The 21,731-nt window shown below is 42.8% G+C and overlaps 2 protein-coding genes across 2 annotated transcripts in view; both read left to right on the top strand.

Annotated features, from left to right (window-relative positions):
- Nucleotides 1-1,446: 1,446 nt before the first annotated feature.
- On the top strand, nt 1,447-6,213 carry LOC106814547 (uncharacterized protein K02A2.6-like). The gene is made up of 4 exons (XM_014818866.1): nt 1,447-3,071; nt 3,254-3,488; nt 5,244-5,523; nt 5,957-6,213. The coding sequence occupies exons 1-4, from the start codon at nt 1,447-1,449 to the stop codon at nt 6,211-6,213; spliced, it is 2,397 nt and encodes a 798-aa protein (XP_014674352.1).
- A 5,350-nt stretch (nt 6,214-11,563) lies between these two features.
- LOC106814546 (xanthine dehydrogenase/oxidase-like) overlaps nt 11,564-21,731 on the top strand; it is a 29,332-nt gene continuing 19,164 nt past the window's right edge. Inside the window, 15 exon segments of the mRNA XM_014818865.1 lie at nt 11,564-11,586; nt 11,860-11,974; nt 12,195-12,321; nt 13,028-13,380; nt 13,628-13,769; nt 14,025-14,192; nt 14,714-14,790; nt 15,474-15,570; nt 15,926-15,961; nt 15,964-16,034; nt 16,497-16,681; nt 18,198-18,363; nt 18,699-18,791; nt 19,485-19,602; nt 20,389-20,515. Of these exon segments, the coding sequence (XP_014674351.1) occupies nt 11,564-11,586; nt 11,860-11,974; nt 12,195-12,321; nt 13,028-13,380; nt 13,628-13,769; nt 14,025-14,192; nt 14,714-14,790; nt 15,474-15,570; nt 15,926-15,961; nt 15,964-16,034; nt 16,497-16,681; nt 18,198-18,363; nt 18,699-18,791; nt 19,485-19,602; nt 20,389-20,515 (1,898 nt within the window).

The following is a 21,731-nucleotide window of genomic DNA, read 5'->3' as shown; positions in this document are numbered from 1 at the left end:
CAAAACTCTGCACCTTTGATTTTAACTCATGCCAGAGTGTCACTATAATAAACACATTTATGGAAAATGACAACCAAAGTGCATAACATTAAATCAGGAAACAAAGACATGAGAAAAGTCCAGAAAACAATTCATTAAGAAGAATAAAGAATTTCAATGCATTATATAGCAGCAATGAACATAAAAACAGAAACATTATCTATGACTCTGCAATTTTCTTGTATATTTATAGTTCTCCTGTTGGCAATTGGACATTTGTTTTAGAGGGGGTGCATTCTGGGCATTTAGCTACATGATAATCTTGAATGGTGCTTTAACTAATACCCCGTACAGACTACATATTTGATATAGAATTAAACTAGCGCGCGCTAGGCGTGCGCCAAATTTTTGCAGCGTGTACACGTTATCCCGCTCGAAATACGCGCTGGCCTGCTCCAATTTGGCCCCGCAAATGAAGACGGGGCAGGTCCGGGATAAGCACCAAGCTGTGTTTGTATGCAAGACGCAAGCCAGACCCGGTGCTAAATCACAATACGCATGTGCATAGCTTTATTTAGGTTACGTAATTCTACGCTCGCTGTATCTCGCTGTCTGCGGGGTGACGTGGCGAGCTGAACGGAGAACTGATGACTCATTTAATGAAGGATCAAATATGCAGTCTATACGCAACGATTTGGCGCTAGCCAGGCACGTGTCAGGCATGCGCCCGTTTAATACCATATCAAATTTTGCAGTCTGAACGGGGTATAAGGCAGTATAAACTAATGCATGGCTAAAACTAATGCAGGTTACCGAAATGTTCCGTGCAGTTCAAATCAGCCCATTTCACAAGGGTTTCATAAAAAAATGTGTCTGAATCCTCACGATTTCCTATACGATGAACAACATCGATGCTGACTTTAGATAGCTGCTCAGAAAATGACTGAAACTGTATAGAAAATAGAATATTACATTATTAATGACCATAGAAAAACAGTGGCAAATCATACTACATGCGAGAAAAACTGAACACATGAGATAACTGTGATGTATCCGCATTATTATGTAACAGCCTGTAATGTAACCTTATTTGTTATGCGCGCATGCGCAGTAGAAATATATTGTTGAGTATGGCAACCATGTTTCTTTGTCTGGGTTAATGACCTCCGCGAGGAATATGCAACAATGGCGACGAATGGATGGGATTCAACGTCAAACAAAGACGTGTAGATGAAGAGGAGAATCCGTAGGTAATCTAAATCGATGTGAAGAACTAGATACCATTACGGTTGCCACGAAATTGCCGGCCTTGGACTGTTACGGTTTTGTGCCTGCACTGAAGTTTCGAGTCGGACTGTACTGCCAGAAATTATTGATTGCCGTCGACGGAACCAGCAGTTTGTGTAGCCTGTGTACGTACTGTGTAGTGTGCCTCCAGATACAGCACCACCACCACCGCCTGCCAGGATGAATGCGATGATAGGAAATGTGGGTGAGTTCGACCCTAAACGTGAAAAATGGTCAAACTATAAAAATAGGCTTGAACTATGGATGAAGACCAATAAGATAGAAACTGATCTGAAAGCAGCTACTCTGTTAACGATAGTAGGTCCGGACATATTCGAGACAGTTTCAAGTTTGGTGTTTCCGAACGATGTCATGACGCGCACCTACGAGGAATTAGTTGCCGCTCTAGAAGGACATTTCGCGATCACAGTAACGCCACTAGCCGCAAGGCTGAAGTTTACGTCGCGTAAACAGAAGGAGACTGAATCACTGTCCGATTTCATCGCTGATTTGAAACGTTTGACAGTCGATTGCAAGTACACGGCAGAAGATAAAGTAGAGGAACGTCTACTAGAGACTTTGTGTCACGGTGTTAGGAACGGGAAGATTACGAAGCGACTACTTGATGAATCAGTAAAAGGTGATCTTACGTGGAAATCGGCATGCAGAAAGGCTCTTGACATGGAGATGGTCGATAAGGATTTAAAGGGGTACTCCACCGAACATGACGTTAATCGTGTCAAACCAGGAAAGTACAGTAAACAACAGAGGAGCAAGGAATCGCAACCTCCATCTCGACCCATGGCTACTGGCAGATGTACGCGATGCCATGGCGAGCATGACGCGAAAGACTGTTTCTACAAACACCAGACGTGCCACACATGTGGCAAGATAGGACACCTGTCTCGTGCATGTCACAGTAAGGAGTCTACAGGAACGTCACATGGTCGTGGGAATTTCCGGGGACGCGGAAACTTTCGGGGACGTGGATCGTTCTACTCACGAGGTCGTGCAAAGTATGCACATTATGTTGGTCACACGGATCAATCCGATATCGAGCGAGTTAACGAGGATTCGCTACAGGCTATATATCACACAGATGTAGGAAATATAAATAGTAAAGTCGATGAATACAAGGTGAGACTCAACGTTAATGGTGTAGATGTCAGGTTCACGCTGGATACCGCAGCGTCAGTCACAATAATAGGTGAGAATACCTACTACAGGCACTTCAGTTCACTGAAATACACAGCGTCAGATGCAAATCTGGTCAGTTATAGTGGTCAACGAATCGAAGTGCTTGGAGAGATCAAGGTTTTCGTGAAGTACAAAAACGCAGAGAAAATGTTGCGCTTGATTATTGCGAAGGGAAACAAAGTGTCTCTGCTTGGTAGAGATTGGTTGAGTGAGATCAAGTTAGAGTGGTCTGAAATCTTCACTATTGGTTCCAACCGAAATCGCACTGTCGAGAAGTTAGTTGAGCAATATCACGAGGTATTTGAAGGACAGGGTACGATCAAAGGGTTCAAGGCAGAAATCCAGGTCAAAGACGGCACCAAACCGGTTTTCCACAAACCTAGGCCAGTGCCGTACGCGTTGCGCGATTCTGTAGAGAAGGAGTTAGATAGACTTGAAAAATCCGGTGATGTGGAAAAAGTGGATCGAAGTGATTGGGCTTCACCAATCGTGGTTGTGCCCAAGGCAGACAAAAGTGTCCGTATCTGTGGAGACTACAAGATCTCAGTCAATCTCCACATTGTGGATAAACCGTATCCACTGCCCACTGCTAAGAATATTTTCGCTAAGTTAGCTGGGAAAAAAAGGGTTCACTGTCTTGGACTTGAGTCATGCATATTCACAACTCGAAGTTAAAGAAAACTCGCGCAGTTCTTTGACTGTAAACACTCATAGAGTTCTATACCGCCACTGCAAACTTCCATAAGGGATCAAAACAGCGCCGCACATATTTCAGAAAGTGATTGATCAGGTGTTGGTTGGATTTGAACGAGGATGTGGCCAGTTTTCAAGATGATATCATCATTGCTAAAGATGATGATCACGAATACTTGAAGTCACTTGATTTGGTACTGGAGAGACTAGCCAAGTACGGTATCAAACTCAAACGTGTCAAATGTCGGTTCAACATGACTTGGGTCGAATATCTGGGTCATAGGATTGATGCCGAGGGAATTCATCCGACACAGGACAAGGTTGACGCGATTGTGTGAATTGCTAGTGGACTTGAGACTATGAAGCGACTTCAGAGTCTGTTAGGTTAATAAACCACTACGGGAAGTTTCTGCGTAATCTGTCACAAATTGAACGTTACACCGTTTATTGCGTTCAGAGTCGAAATGGTCTGGTCTAGTGGCTGTCAGAGTGTCTTGATGAAGTGAAGAAGGAACTATCTATAACAAGTACTTGCTCCATGATCCTAAGCTGAAACTGAGTTTAGCTTCTGATGCTCCCTTACGCGGTGGAGCGGTCTTGTACGAGACTAGTAACAGATGGGATGGACGTCTTGTTTGCATTTGCGTCGAGGTGTCACTGACTACAACGGAATCGCAATATTCTCAGATTTGAACGTAGAAGCAGCCGGGAATCGTGGTTTGGTAGTGAGAAATTCCAGAAATATCATGTACGGTTCGAAAGTTCAACTCGATCACCGATTGGCGAGCACTGACTGCATCTTTGTCCAAAAGAAGGGTATACGTGCTCTTGGCACTCAGACTTAACGATGGAGTTTGATTATTATGGCGTTGATGACTATGAATCGTTTTACCGTTGCACCTCAGATCATGGAAACGATGATTTCTGTTCGGAGGATGCCGACTATAGTATAAGGACACTGTCCCCTTGGTGCAGAAGCAACAGTAAACTATTCGTCATGTGAATGATCTTTGTTCATGCAGAAGACATTGGTCAGGCAGGGACTAAGAAGGTCTGTTCTTTCGATGATCTATATGTTTTGCGCAGAGCTGGCTGGTCTGACGCTACGAGGCTGAGAAGTCGGTAGGATGATTAAACATACTTCAGATTGCGGTAATGAGATTGTTCCTGTGACCAAGGTTGTCTATTGTGGGTATTATGAGAGTTATAATCCACCGCAATTCGTTGTAACATTAGTTCGAGAATGCCCATCATTAGTATTGGCATTGTCAGAACAGGCCTTTGCTAGGAGTTTCTTTTGCGTTTCTATAGCTTGATGGAAAGTCGTGGGGACATGGTGAAGAGCTGTAGTGTTTGTCAGACGCTGAAGGCAGATCGCCTCTGTTGCTCTGGTATCCATGGCGATACAATGCAAACCTGGTCCAGATTACATGTGACTTTAAGAAGTACCGTCAGAACACTATCAGTTGTAGGTGGATTAGTTATCTCAAAGCGGCATGAAGTTGGTGAAGAGAAACACTTACGCAGAAAAGACTATAAAGGCATTTCCGGGATTTCTGCAGTTAAGGATACCTGAGAGCTCGTTACGGACAATCGTCAGCCTATACACCTGAGGAATTTGAGAGTTCTGTGCTAGATGGCATCGTAGCACATTTGTTGCCACCTATACACCCGCTACTAATGGGAGCGGGAGACGCTGTGAAAACTTGAAAAATCGCGTGAAGAGGGCATTTTTGGACGATAACAGAGTTGGAGTGTCGCATGGGTCATAGTTAGGCTAATTCCTGCCTTACTTACAGTATGCAGCCTCATGCCTGTTCTGGTGTACACCCGCTAAAATCTTGAACAAACGCAAATTCGTAACGTTTTGGGATCTTCTTAAGACCTGATCATGCGGTAAATCAGTCGGAAGAATCAACAGAAACAGAAGAACATTCATGATGTTCGAATTCATTTCGTGTGACTGAGAAGAGTGAGAGTGTCAGAGATTGAAAATTCCAGGAGACAATAGGAGGCTGAATTTGTAATTGGCGACATTTTTAACGGCTGCGGTGCCGCTGCGTATTGGTTGATGTTGCTGGTNTCAGAAACACTATCTAGTTGTAGTGGATAGTTACTCAAAGTGGCCAGAAGTGGTGAAGATGAACACCACTACCGCAGAAAAGACTATAAAGGCATTCCGGAGCAATGGTCCGCCCTCTACACCTGAGGAATTTGAGAGATTCTGTGCTAGCAATGGCATCGAGCACATTCTGTCTCCACCATACCACCCCGCTACAAATGGGCAAGCGGAGAACGCTGTAAAAACTGTGAAAAATGCGCTGAAAAAGCATTTTCTGGACGATAAACAGAGTGGATTGTCTGATGGTCATAAGTTAGCTAACTTCCTGCTTACTTACAGATGCACGCAACATCCTGTCACTGGTGTCACACCCGCTAAACTCTTGAACAAACGCAAACTTCGTACACGTTGGGATCTTCTGAGACCTGATATGCGTAAATCAGTCGAGAAGAAACAACAGAAACAGAAGGAACATCATGATGTTCGAATTCACTTTCGTGACTGAGAAGAATGAGAGTGTCGGAGTGAAAAATTCCAGAGACAATAAGGAGGTGAAATTTGTTCTGGGGACAATTCTCTAACGGCTGGGTCCGCTGCGCTATTTGGTTGATGTTGCTGGTAAAGCCAGATTTGTTCATGCAGACCATATGCGTAAGACGAGTGAGGGAGAGAGTAATGACTCTCGTCAAGTGCCGAACTTTCATGATTATGATCGCTATCAAGTTTTGTCTGACTTAGCTACTTCTGAGGGACTGAACGATTCCAGTTCTCAAGAGACTGTAGAGACATTCAATTCTGCTGCTGTGGTTCCACCGCCAGAACCACAGACTCCCAAACCTAAGGCTGTTACCGCTAAGCCTGTCGAGAACAGAGACATTGGGACTATGAGAGACTCGCATCCCGATGCATCTAACACACCTGTTAGACGCTATCCTGTGAGGGACAGAAAGCCCTCTGTGGAACTCAAGGACTATGTTACTGTGCATTCTGTCTAAGATTGGGTCTGTTTTTGAAATAGACTATAGTGCTTGGATGCACTGTTGACATTTGTGAAAATGTGGTAAAACTGATGTGGAATTGACATCAATCAGGGTCAATATTCTGTTCTGTCAATTCAATCATTCTATGTTTGCCCTTTGTTTATGCATACTAACTAGTACAAGTAAACCTGTTAAAATTTGATTTTGTTACAGTCCATTTCACAACATGTTGGAATGAGTGTGTACATGTAATTCTAATCCCTGAGTCAATTATCTTTGAATATTCCTAGTATACACTAAGTTACAAGTTCTGGTTGAGAGATTATATATTCCATGGTGGTTAGTAGCTTGGTTAAAGTTGAAGTAACAATTGGTTGAATAACTTCTACTGTATTTTGAAGTTGTGTGATTTTACTTGAGATTGAGTTTAGTTGTTGAAACTAGAGAAAACACAAAATTGCCATTTGGGATATTATTTGGTTGATGGGTTAGGAGAACTAACTATTTAGTGTGGGGGACTGTGATGTATCCGTATTATTATGTAACAGCCTGTAATGTAACCTTATTTGTTATGCGNTCTTCGCGTGCGGTCGTAGCGAGAGAGCATGACTGTGCAAGCCCCGCACCCGCCTTCGCCACATCCAACTTAGAACCAGTCAGCCTCACTGGACGACAAGTTAGGGACCGATACATTTGATGAATTTGATGAATGAATCGATCAACTAATAACATAATAATAATAATAATAATAATAATAATAATAATAATAATAATAATAATAATAAATAATCATAATAATAATATAATAATAATATATTTGTCCTGGGTATGACTTAAAACTGCATCCGGTTGTGAGTTTCAACGTGGGAGAATGAGGTTACCCTTTGCCACAACTACCTCCAGGTCACCCTTGAGCAAGGTGTAGCACCTGTTAGCTCTCCCCGAGACCTTGAAGTATCGGGTTGGCGTCCGACGGGGGCAAGTCTGTCTCATGGTAGGAGGACTCTTAGCCTTGAATGGCAACCCCTAGAGATGGTGTCTCGATAAAAATACCGCTCTCGATCTGGAGTAGCAAACTCCCGATAACTGTGACATATGGTCCACGGACGTATGGACGTGCCCTGATGTCCAGGAAAGTTTGCCCTAACATGGGTTAAATAGTAAATATCATACCATAATAAATAAGCCAATACGAAAGTCATACCGCATCGCTCGTCGCGCGGTCAACAAGAGCGCGTCCCTCATGTCGACACGACACGAGGCGCACGAGATCAGTCACCGCATCAGTGCAGAACAACAGAATAACAAATAACCAAAGAAAAACAAGAAACAGTGGACAAGGATCAATACAAGGATGTGATGTGGTCCTATTATTAGCCCAAGAGAACAACACTGATGGCGGGGTAGTAAAAGGTACATACACGATCTGGCGAGGCAGGAATCCAAACATTCTTTCCAGCCACCAATTCAAATATCTCTTGCTAATACCAGGAGGTGGATTATTAAGAACAAGAGCTCACCGATACTGAACTTGAACAGATAGTGGCAGCTTGCGAAAGCAAAATAATGCATCGCAACCACACTTATCCCCACTAAGCACCTGAAGACCTACAATCCCCAGAGCCCGAGGCTGAAACAAACACCGCAGCATACGGATACCAATGAAGCTGAATCAGTAGTGGATATGGAAGATCGAATCTCTACTAAGCTGCTTGAAACTCAGGCAATCCCCTGGATCAACGCAGAAGCCTGAAAAAGATTCATCTCAACAAGGCAATACGGCACGATATTCAAGCTGCAAATCAGGCCCTCACCAATATCATCAAAGATAACCATCCAAAACTTATCAGAAATAATGAATTAATGTACGCGACTGCTGCTGTTATTGCTGGAGAGACAAAAGAGAGAGTCACGAAGCCCACAGTGGAACCAACATGGAAGAGAGAATCAGAACAAAATTGAAAACCATCGCAGACCTCTCCATCCTTAGCGAAATAAAAAGGTGTCACAACAAAACAAGTACATGCCAAGGCCAGGAGCATCTTATGCAAGAGCCGTATGAAGAATACGACCGTATGCGAGCTCGAACAAGAAATAAAGATAAAGCTACAGGCCAAAGCTCAGAGGTTGAGAAGGTTTACTAAGCGGAGTGAGCACTACTATCAGAATAAGCTCTTCCATGAAGATGCCAAAAAATTCTACCGGCATCTCAACGAGCAGCAAAGCACCATCAAGGAGCCTCCCTCTAAAGAGCGACTCGATCAATTCTGGCGTGGAATACTGGAGGTTGGCACAGACCACAATACCAAAAAGCCACTGGATCAAACAAGAGGAGGAAGCATTCCAAAATGTAGCAATGATGCATGGCTGACATTACAATGTGTGAAGTACAGCAGGCCATCAAGCGGACACACAACTGGAAGTCTCCTGGCCCAGACAAGCTGCACAACTTCTGGATTAAGCATTTAAGTGCCCTCCATAAACAACTAACAGGGCCTTGAATGACACCATCAAGGATCCAAGCAATAGCCCTAAGTGGTTGACATCAGGAATCACTTTCCGTCTTTCAAAAGGCAGGATACAAAAGAACCTAAAAACTATCGACCAATCACTTGCCTGCCTACCACCTACAAGATTCTCACTGCTGCAATCAGCAACCCGCTCTACAATCACTTACAGAAGAGCGACATTCTCACAGATGAGCAGAAAGGCTGTAGAAGAGCGTCTAGAGGGTGCAAAGACCAACTTCTCATTAGTAACATGATTGTGAGCATGGCAAAAAAGCTCAAGAGGAACCTAGGAATGGCGTGGATTGATTATATAAGAAAGCCTTCGACAGTGTCCCAATTCCTGTATTCTCGCAAGCCATGAGAATCATCCGTGTGTCACCACCATCATTCAGTTCATGGAAGCTACAATGAAGAAATGGAAGACTGAAATGCTCCTCTTCACTCAAGAGGGCTGCCTCAGGAACAGAAGATATCTCAATCAAGAGAGGAATCTTCTAGGGAGACTCGCTCTCTCTCCTACTATTCTGCTTAGCACTAACACCGCTTACTAATTACATGCTGAATAGACAGGGCCTGGGATTTACAGTCGATAAACACAATACCATCAGCCACCTGCTCTACATGGATGACCTTAAACTGTTCACCAAGAACGAATATGATTTGAGCAGGCCTTGGTAACAGTCAAAGCATTCAGTGATGACATCAAAATGAGTTTGGCTTGGAAAAGTGTGCAACCGCAATCTTAAAAGGTGGTAAGCTAGTAAAAAGTCGAAATATTGAGCTTGATGACAAGACAGCCCTACAAAGTCTAAACCACGAGGACACTACAAATATCTTGGTGTAGACGAAAGTGATGGTATTCAGCTTGCAAAGAAGGAGAACATTGCTAAGGAAGTACTATCGCCGAGTTCGCCTAGTTCTAAGTCTGAGCTCTGCTCAAAAAACAAGATAACAGCGATCAATAGCCTGGACTCCCAGTCCCCGTGTACAGCTTCGGGGTGATCAACTGGCTGCGATCAGATATCGAAAGGATGGATCGCAGAGAAGAAGCTACTAACCATGCACGGTCTCCATCACCCAAAAGCAGATGTAGAGCGACTGTACATCAAGAGGCAAAATGGTGGTCGTGGTCTCATTTGAACAGATGTTTGCGTACAAACACTGGCCATTGTAGGTTAGGCGACTACATCGAGCTTAAGGAAGACAAATTACAAAGCTTATAACAAATTCATCAGTCTGGAATATCAAAGCGACGCTCTTTACGCGAGGCTAAAGAAATCAAAGCGCTAAGTACTTGTCTCTCAGCCCGCCAGCCAATCCTCAACAAAGGCAGAGACTGAAGACCAATATAGAAGCAGAAAGATCGAGGGTATTGAAGAACAAGCCTTTGCATGAGATTCTACAAGAGCCTTGACAGGCCATTTGTCGACAAGACTGGCAAGCGTTGCCTGGCTCAGTAGTTCCGGGCTCAAAGGGGAACAGAAAGCCTGATCATTGACAGCTAGCAGGACCAAAGCTCTCAACACCTAGATACCATCAACGAAATATCATCAAGCAACAGGTCAACAGCAAGTGCAGAATGTGCAGCAAAGCAGAGGAGACTATTCAGCCACATCATCTCCGGATGCACAGTGTGGCCCCATAGAGTACATAAATCGCCATAACAAGGTAGCCAGCTATCTGCACTGGTCAATCTGCAGTGAATTTGGTGCAAGTACCTGACAAGTGGTATGAACATACTCCGAGACCAGTTACCAACATCGGAGATAAAACCATATGTGGGATATGGCGGTGGCAGACAGATCGCATGATGACCTGCAAACCGCCCTGATATAGTGCTCCACAACAGGAAAGAAAAACGATGCCTGTTGATTGACGTAGCCGTACCAGATGACTCTAACATTATGGTGAAGGAAAGGGACAAACTCACCAGTACAAAAGATCTGGAGATTGAAATTAGGAGGATGTGGAAATACAAAGACGAGAATTGTACCAGTGGTGGTTTGGAGCCCTTGGCTCTCTAAAGAATGGTTTTGAGAAGAACCTTAAAGAACTCCTGGCCAACACACTGCCCAAGAAGTGCAGAAAAATCGCACTACTGGGAACAGCACACATCTCTGCGAAAAATTCTGGATTGAATACCTATGTCCAGGTGGGACACGGTCAACCCAGAAGCCACCGGCTAATGCCGTGATCCACTTTGGAAATAATAATAATAAATAATCATAATAAATAATAATAATTTTTCAATTATTATTATTATTGTTATTATTATCATTTTGATCATCATCATCATGATTATTATTACAGATATAATACGCCATATCACTATGAAGAGAATGGATGAAGAATGTAGATTTTATGCAGAATTTCAATTCAGAATTTATTCATACATTGCTATAGATGGCCTAAGTTAGTTAAGTAGTTACAGGCCCATAACTTATAGGCCTAATATAGCCCATAACTCATCGCCTCCTGCGGTAGGTAGGTCCCTATAAGGACAACGGTATAATAAGCACCAAGAGCTAATAAACACCTATTTATTAGCTATTATTTATTAGGTATTTATTAGCTATTATTTATTAGCTATTGTAAGCACCATGGACCTTGTTCTTCTGCGTAATATAGATAAGTTGCAGACTGCAGTCGCCAAAAGCAGATACGCAAACGACATACAGCTATAGCGTTTAAGTTTGGCGCATAAGGTGCAAATATATAAACAGAGCGCGAAGAGGATACGTTGAAGTCTTAAGTACTGGAGCAGAGATGCCGCCGGATCAACGTCTCCATCGACTACCTGCAAAAGCACGCACGCACAGAGTCGCTAATATAATTTGATGCGTTTACATAGTGAAATGCAACGTAGCGGTCACGTTCGGTGACGAAAATTGTGACAACGTAGAGTTTCTGCCTCAATAAAGCTCCTAGTAATAAGAAGATATAGTGTTAAATGCACTTCGGTATTTGCACTTTGGTTTTTGTTCGTTACGATCGTTATCGTTATCAAAATCAGATCTAATATCTTTATCATTTAACAGTCCCGGAAGCAATATACACGCTGTTATCATACCAGATACCGATATTATCCTGACGGACATTATTCCGATGTCTCTGTTTGCTCGACTAGGCGCGCGCTCCTAATCTGTTACAGCATCGAACATTACAGCGTCAACGCCTGCCTCACGCCCGTCTGCGCCGTACACGGCATGGCCGTCACCACAGTCGAGGGAATCGGTAGCACCAAGACCAGACTGCACCCAGTGCAGGTATAACAGGAGGCGACGCTAGCTTACAGAGCAAGCGATTACAGAGTTCGCGATGATCAAAAGACGCAAAGGAGAACGAAACCATGTACTTCGTATTTTCGTACGCGCGAACGCCTTTATCCGTCCTAATATAACTATAAGAGAGAATCGCAAAGGAGTATCGATCTATACGTCGTATTTCTGCAGGGTGTGATGCGTGTCTCTATGGGTTCTCTTTCAGGAGAGGATCGCAAAGGCTCACGGCACGCAGTGCGGGTTCTGCACACCCGGAATCGTCATGTCTATGTACGCGCTCCTTAGGAACAACCAGCAACCGGTTATGCACGACCTGGAGAAAGTGTTTCAAGGTCACGCATATACTGAACATACCTATAATAAATGAAGTGCCAGCTTGCCATATATATTTTTTTAACAACAACCGTCAAGTTCCCAGCAAACCCTCCGAATACTGTCCTCTTTTCTGTCCCACTTCATAAATTATGAAGTCTATTTCGTCTGTTCTTCCGCCTCTTTTCTTTAGTTGCCGTGTATAGTATTCTTTAGTTTGAGTGCTGCTTTGGGGTTTTAAAAAGCCAACATTAATTACTAATCCGAGATTTATACGTACTTGTGCGTACGCATTTCTTCTTGAATCCGGCCCCTGGTGAAAGCTACGGACACCTCCCCAGAAAATGCACATAAGCACGGGTAAGCACAAAGTTTTGCATGCACCTGGTTCACGGACCATCTGAAGCCCATCCACGTACCCCAAAGGGGTCCATGGACCACAGGTTAAAAACCAAAAAACTCTGTTGTATAAATATAAACATTGCAAACATTGTAAAATGTTCATACATTGCATAGATATGTTTACATGTAGTTAGGGTAATATACATTATTTACTTATGTAACTTTGTACACGTACACTAATTTCATACACACGCACGCACGCACGCACGCACACACACACACACACACTAACATACGCGACACACGCACTTAGCACAACACAACACGCACGCACACACGCTCGCTTGCACCGCATATATATATATATATTTATATATCAAATAGGGAACCTATGTCGCTGCACGGGATATAGGCCGATACTGGAGGGCTACCGGTCATTCACCACTAGCATGCAGCAAAATGCATGCTGCTCGACGATGGGCGATAGATGCTGCATGGTAAACAAAGAAGTCCAGCAGGTAACTGCAAGTGGGCCCGAGTCCCAGATGACGAATCGTTGTAAGACTGGCGGCAGCGGCACATCCGATGGTCCAGACTTCGCGGAAGACAAGAAACGCGTCAACGACTTCAACCAGAATCGTAGGAAGAATCACCAACTTAGCACACAACCGTTTACAGGCTCAGAATGCATGCCGTACGATCCCACGCAGGAACCAATATTTCCAGCAGAGTTACAGGTATACACCACGATAGAATGCCAATTACATTTTTTACACCTTTACGGCGTATTTTACATTTCAGAAGCTATATTTAAATTCATAACAGTAAGCATTAAAATGTTTGCCCAGATATATTTAACGAATTGAGACAGATTTATTATTTTCTAACAAAATGTATAATCAATATGTAATTTGAAACAATCAGGAGGAATTTCTTCCAATAACTTAATGTATTAATGGGGTTAAATGCATTAAAATCTTACAGCTCTCAGAGGACTTCGACAAAGAATTACTAATGTTTAAAAAAGACCAAGTGACGTGGTTCAGGCCTGTTTGCTTACAACAGCTCCTCGAATTGAAGCTGGAACATTCCGAAGGAAAAATTGTCGTTGGGAACACGGAAGTCGGTACGAAAGACACGCGCGCGAACAACAAGAAACCGAATGGTTTCAGTTATCACAAAGCAAACAGTACAGAATGACACAACCCTCTTCACTATCATTGCTATTCTTCATCATGCAGGTGTCTCGCGTTCTTCCTCTTGAATCCATTCGACACGCGCAAATCCCCCTACATATTGACAATTATTGTCTACAGGTGTTGAGAATCATGAAGTTCAAAGACAGTAAATACCCCTGTGACACATTAACAATTGCTTACAGGTGTTGAGATGAAGTTCAAAGACTGTAAATATCCCGTGCTCATATCGGCCGCCTACATTCCCGAACTGACCACTGTCCAGCATAGCGATCAGGGAATAACGTTCGGCGCATCCACCACTTTGTCGCGCCTAGAAGAGGAGCTGCTAGCGGCCACGAAGATATTACCAGGTAGATTTTACCTGGTACCCCGTAGTTTTACATGGTACCTCGTAGTTTTTACCTGGTACCTCGTAGTTTTTACCTGGTACCTCGTAGTTTTTACCTGGTACCTCGTAGTTTTTACCTGGACCTCGTAGTTTTTACCTGGTACCTCGTAGTTTTTACCTGGACCTCGTAGTTTTTACCTGGTACCTCGTAGTTTTTACCTGACACCTCGTAGTTTTTACCTGGTACCTCGTAGTTTTTACCAAGTACACTTTTTGAGATATCGGACGCATTGTGTAGCATACCAGGTTGTTTTACGAGGATGCCATTTTCAAGGTAGCCGGTACGTTTGGCAGGTACTTTTTACAAACAAGCAGGTAATTTTACCAGTTGTCTGGTACCTTTAATCAAGTAATTTTACGAGATATCACTGGGTACCACGGCTACGGCGTACATTATTGTACTCTCGGAAGCCGCCAACGTATTCGTATTCAGCTTTGAATTACGCGTGGTATATAAACAACACGTTATATTTCTTCGTACAGCTCATAAAACTAGAGTGTTTGCTGCCGTTCTGGAGATGCTGCATCAATTCGCGGGATGCCAAATTAGGAATGTAGGGGTGAGTGAATCGGGATCTCTGGCTGCAATGCGGTGTATGCTGTAGATAGTTTTGTGAATCTCAGTTAAGTGTACGTATGTCTATTGTTAGTACCAAACATTGTTATACATTCTATATAGTCCTAGCGTTGAACTAAATAGTTTCTAAACGAATACATTGCAACATATTATTTTCATCACTTGAATTCAAAAAGATGCGTATCCTATTTAGATCGTAATTATACCGTAAATATTGGGTTCGCTTGTAGAAATTCCACGAAGAACTAATGCATATGATGTCGAAATTGTAACAATATCGAAGAGAATTATCATGAGAATTAAAGCACGTATTCCATGCCTGTTGAAACCGTACCTTGCAGGATATATATGTATATATATATATATTATAATAAAAACAACTGGAGACATAGTTGCACAAACGATATATATATATATATATAGGAGAGAGAGGATAGAGAGAGAGAGGAGAGAGAGAGAAAGAGAGAAAGAGGAGAGAGGAGAGAGAGAGGAGAGAGCGGAGAGAGAGAGTGAGAGCGAGAGAGAAAGAGAAGAAATGAAATAGGCCTATAGCCATATGCTACAACAACTATTTTGCACATTTTGGAATACGCCTTGGATGTACCTCATAATCTATGATCGGCCTTTCAATTTACCATTCAACACGTGCATCGTCATTGCTTGCAGTGTGTCGGTGGTAATATTATGACAGCAAGTCCTATCTCAGACCTTAACCCGGTGTGGCAGGCGGCTGGATGCTCCCTGGAGGTCACGTCATTGCAAGGTGCTTGCTTTATTATCATCTATAACTTGCTGTAACTATTGCTGTAACTTACTGTAAGTATCGCTATTACTTGCTGTAACTATCGCTGTAACTTGCTGTGACTATTGCTGTAACCTGGCTGGTATGCAGTAGCGCGCTGTGTTGTTTACGCTTTATAACCCGCGTCGTATTATATATTACTTGCGGCTGTACAATAATATAGTATTAATAAAAAATTTAGATAATAATAAAAGTATACGATAGTCGTAATAAACGTTAAAGTTTGTTCGTAAAAAGTATTATATAAACTTTACTATTATACTTTGCTATTACTACTTTACAATAACAATGATGCAGGATTGCCACAATATTACAGGTGGGAAACGGCGAATTCAAATTGATGAGAAATTCTTTCCTGGTACAGAAGGACGGTTCTTGAGAAACACGAGATACTTTTGTCCCTTCTCGTACCATATACAGCGCAGGTATTTTACACAAACACACACACGCACACGTACACGTACATGCACAGGTACACGTATGCACAGACACACATGTACACGCACGTAAACACGCGCGCGCACGCATACATGCGCGCGCGCACGCACACACACACACACACACGCGCGCACACACACATGCACACTTACACGCGCGCGCGTGCTATAATAAATGTAAACTCACACTGCACCCGGCAATGCATCGACAACTACTCGATATTAAACCCCCATCTAAAATAATATTAAGCTTTCTATATTTAACCGAGTTCCTTAAATACTTCTTACCGGTACGTAAAACGACAATGAAACGAACACGGGTTTTCGGTAGATAATCCAGTCATCATAGGGCACGCGTACCTCATGTGTACAGTAACTCAATTACAATAACATGCTAAATATAACGTATCATACTACAACGACGTTTTAGAAATTATTCCCTCCCTGCAGAATGAGTATTTCCACGCATTCAAACAAGCGAAGAGAAGGGACGACGATATTGCAATCGTCAATGCCGCAATGCGCGTGGAATTTCAACAAGCAACTAACATCGTCAGCCATCTTAGTTTAAGTTTCGGAGGAATGGCCCCTACCACTGTGATGGCACAGAAAACAATGAAATCCCTTGATGGCAGGTATGTCCGACTCCGTGTGCAGTAATTTGCGCTCCTACATAATATTAAGAGCGTATTAAGTATACTTAATTAATTAATTAATAGTACGCTCTTGATAATATTGTTTCAAGTCGGGATTCAACTGTTTCAATTGGATAGTGTGAGAAGCATGTAAGAAGACCCTAAAGGCTTACTCGACATTCTAAATTCAGAATTCAAAGAGCTTTCCGGACCTTCGTATGCATAACCCGTCCATGTCTTGAGGCTTGAGCTAATGTAGAGACGTAGTTAATTGGTTAATTAGTAAATTAGTAGTTAGCTAATCAAACAGTTAGTGCGGATGGCCGGCTTCAAAAATAGTCAGTCATTCAACAAAGTGCCGCATGGCCGACATTTTGTCATATACGCGTGAAAGACACGTACATACCAGTCTAGCTTCACCGCCTAACAACAGTATCTAAAGGCGGGCTGATGTCGGGCTTGCGAGCCGACTCGACCGGAAGCAACTGGAAGCGATCGGCAGCGACTAGTTGCCCACTGTTCTATTCCGAGCAACTAGTGGCGGCCAGTCGCAGGCAGTCGCGTCGCAGTCGACCAACCTAAGCACTGCAGTCGCAGCCAGTTGCTTCCAGTCGAGTCGGCTCGCAAGCCCGACATAAGCCCGCCTTAAAGCCAAACGCACACACCCGAGCAAAACACCGGAACTTGGAGCAAAACATGTTTCGCTTGATGTTCGTGGCTGTGTGCAGATTCCCGAAACAAGAAACATTGCTCAACTAAGCGTGTTTCGCTGAACAAGCAATGTTTGATTCGCGGAGCGTGTTTTCGCGTGAGCGTATTTTTGCTCGGGTGTGTGCGTCAATTGTTCTGCTACACAGCGAAACGCCACAGACGGTCTCCAATCAATATCCTTAAAAATATCACATGACACACAAAATTGGATTTCATTTGATGGCTATTTTTGATGTCATGTGACAGCGGCGCTGTACGCAGTGTTTCTGTATGTTTTGCTCAGCTGTGTGCTGTGTCGGGTGGCGTGTGTGCGCTTGCTCGCCGAGCAGAACGCGAAACGCTGGAAAACAAAATTTCGCGTTTTGCTCGGGTGTGTGCGTTGTGCTTAAGGGGACGCTGTTATCCCGATCAAACATATAGATCGTATTGTCTAACAACCTTTCAACGAGTTGGTTACACGTCATAATCATTACAATACATTCCATTCCATTCCATTACATTATATCACATTACATCACATTATATTACATTACATCACATCACATTACATTATATTACATTACATCACATCACATTACATTATATTACATTACATCACATCATATTACATTACATTACATCACAATACATTAATCACATTACATTACATTACATTACATTACATTACATTACATTACATTACATTACATTACATTACATTACATTACATTACATTACATTACATTACATTACATTACATTACATTACATTACATTACATTACATTACATTACAATACATTACATTGAGTTACCTTGCTTGCATAGGGCATGGAACGCAGGCTTAGTAGATGACGGGATAAAATTGCTAGCAGAAGATTTGCCGATGGAGGCGGGAGCTCCGGGTGGGATGGTCGAATACAGACGGTCCCTGGCCCTCGGCTTCTTTTTCAAGTTTTTCATCATGGTGGACCAAGCGTTGCAAAAACACGCGGTGAGAAACACGATGCAACTAAACTAAACTAAACTAGGAAAATTAATTCAATTAAGCTATTGTTAAACAGACTTCAACTTCACAAATTGTATGGTTTCAATTGTGTTAGTGTGCTCAAAACAATATTTGTGCTCAAACTATCGTTGCAAAAATCATAATGGGAGGTTTTCTTATAGCGACGCGCGTATATAACTAACGCATAACGTTGTTTCATTTTACGTTTGCTCGTAGTGTTACGGCTAAACGTCATATTGCTGCGACACTGTGACATCATTCAAATTCTACTCGTGTCGCGTAATCAAGCGTGTTATATTATCAGTGTGTTATTGTTGCAGCCTGGCATATCTCGGGGCCACATCCCCAGTGGCCGCGAAAACATTAACGCTACCCTTCAAAGAGGTCAATTCAAAAGCACACAGTTTTACGAGGTAGATGATTTATTACAACTATTCGTGACGCGCGAATACGCAAAACGTTATTGTTGTACGCGCTTTATAATTGTACATGCATTATATTTCTGCTCTAGATATTGTCAGCACTATAACCTGTCTAACCTTGAAGTCAGTGAAGTGTGTGGGCGTAGGGGTGAAATTCCTGTAACTTATGTAACTACATACGTGTTTGCCACGTGCACACCAAACCAGTAGAGCAGCTCATTCAATCGAATTTCGTGGTCCATCGATGCTAGTTTACAAACGCCGTCGGTTCCCGTAACGTGGGCATATGTTCCCATGAAACAGAGTATCGCGCGTGAGACCGTCCAGAGTACGTCAGTGTGACGTCAGTGGCTATCTATACACCGATAGATAATGTTTGGGATACCATAGATAGTATATAAGATAGCCGAGTCGGTTTATAGTTAGTGTTAGAGTTAGGGTTGGGGTAGGGTTATGATTAGGGTTTTGCATCATTCCTTGATATACGGAAAGTCTGATGCGGAAGTTGATATGCGTAGTATGGAATATGACCATGCGCAGAACCAACAGCACCATCAGCAGGCTGTATGCATTCAACTTCGGAGATAGCCGAGTTCGTGCGTGACGTACACTGACGTCACGCCGGTACTCTGTTTCATGGAAACATATTCCCGGACCTTTCCGTAACGTGACGTCACTCCTCAGGTGCGTACGAGCGACCAACCGGAACGCGATCCGGTCGGGCGTCCCATGGTGCATCAGTCTGCATTGAGGCAGGCTACTGGGGAGCTGCGTTACATTGATGATATCCCAAAATACGCAGGTAACCGATATGGTCGGCAGGGCATAACTTGGGGGGGAGGGGGTGTATGCGCTTCCGTCTAATTTTGGAAAAAATATAGTCTATAAATTATATAGTATATTCCTTTTAAGATCAGCGTAAAATACTTATGTAGGTTGTCGTTTTTTGAAACCTCGGCCCAACTCACCCAGGGTCAACACGAGGTACGTGAGTTGGGAGCTGTGCCGCTCTCTTCTCGCGTCTCTCTCTCTCATCTCTCTCTCTCTCTCTCTCTCTCTCGCTCGTTCTCCTCTCTCTCTCTCTCGCATTCGCTCGCCTCTCTCTTCTTCCCCCTTCTCTCTCTTCCCTCTCTCTCTTTCTCTCTTTCTCTTCTCTCGCTCTCTCTCTCTCTCTCTCTCTTTCTCTCTCTCATCTCTCTTTCCTCTCTCTCTCTCTCACGCGCGCGTTCTCTCTCGCTCTCTCTCTCTGTCTCTCTCTCTCTCTCTCTATATATATATATCGTCATGACACACCTGAGTCTGGCTGTGTCTGATCACCTCGCTGTAATTTTAATCGCTTGACACAAACGGTATTTTGACACGTTACTACAAGTAACTGGGTGCGTGCGTGCGTGCGTGCGTGCGTGTGACTGAAGTTAGTTATGCCATATGTTATCTAGTTATCGACAATCGAGTTGCGTGTGACTATATATTATTATAATTACAATACATATATATAGGCCTCTCTCTCTCTCTCTCTCTCTATATATATAGTTAATACTTAACTATATATATCATGTAATGGTTGTGCATGTTATGCTTGCTTATGATGAACTTTACTTGGGACTTGTCCTCAGCAGTAAAGCGCACGCGACAATTGTGTCAGTAGACAAGAGCCAAGCGATGAAGGTGCCTGGAGGTGGTAGCATTTGTCGATTACAGAGACGTTCCAGGTAGCAACAAAACTGGAGCCATCTTGAAGGATGAAGAGGTTTTTGCCTCACACGAGGTGTGTGATAATAATGAACGGAGACATATCTCCGTGGCGTGGTAGTCTATTTCGTCAGATTGTTTATTTTTTCCCGTGTGTTCACTACGTGCTTAAACAATATTTACTATGTGGCGCGTGTAACTCAAGTTAGTGATAAAAATTAATTGCAAATAGGCAATGTTATAAAGACTTTACATAATAACAAAACTATTGCAGCGCCCAGAATTGACTAGAGTTCTGGCCGTCGGTGCATATCGCGCATTATTATTATTATTATTATTATTTTCATTATTATTATTATTAATATTATTGTTGTTGTTGTTGTTGTTGTTGTTGTTGTTGTTGTTGTTATTGTTACCATCATCATCATCATTATCAAGCAGCAGCATCATCATTATCGTCATCGTCGTCGTCGTCAACCTCATCATCGTCATCATCATCATCATCGTCNGCTATGCTGGACAGTGGTCAGTTCGGGAATGTAGGCGGCCGATATGAGCACGGGATATTTACAGTCTTTGAACTTCATCTCAACACCTGTAAGCAATTGTTAATGTGTCACAAGGGTATTTACTGTCTTTGAACTTCATGATTCTCAACACCTGTAGACAATAATTGTCAATATGTAGGGGGATTTGCGCGTGTCGAATGGATTCAAGTTTGCCCAGATATATTTAACGAATTGAGACAGATTCATTATTTTCTAACGAAATGTATAATCAATATGTAATTTGAAACAATCAGGTGGAATTTCTTCCAATAACTTAATGGGGTTAAATGCATTAAAATCTTGCAGCTCTCAGAGGACTTCGACAAAGAATTACTGATGTTTAAAAAAGACCAAGTGACGTGGTTCAGGCCTGTTTGCTTACAACAGCTCCTCGAATTGAAGCTGGAACATCCCGAAGGAAAAATTGTCGTTGGGAACACGGAAGTCGGTACGAAAGACACGCGCGCGAACAACAAGAAACCAAATGGTTTCAGTTATCACAAAGCAAAAAGTACAGAATGACATAACCCCCTTCACTATCATTGCTATTCTTCATTATGCAGGTGTCTCGCGTTCTTCCACATTTTAATGCTTACTGTTATGAATTTAAATATAGCTTCTGAAATGTAAAATACGCCGTAAAAGTGTAAAAAATTTAATTAACCGCTATCTTGGCATTCTATCGTGGTGT

This window comes from Priapulus caudatus, unplaced genomic scaffold, assembly GCF_000485595.1.
Source record: "Priapulus caudatus unplaced genomic scaffold, Priapulus_caudatus-5.0.1 Scaffold942, whole genome shotgun sequence".
NCBI lineage: Eukaryota > Metazoa > Priapulida > Priapulimorpha > Priapulimorphida > Priapulidae > Priapulus > Priapulus caudatus.
The sequence above is the reverse complement of the archived record's forward strand: the minus strand, read 5'-3'. Positions and strand labels throughout refer to the sequence as shown.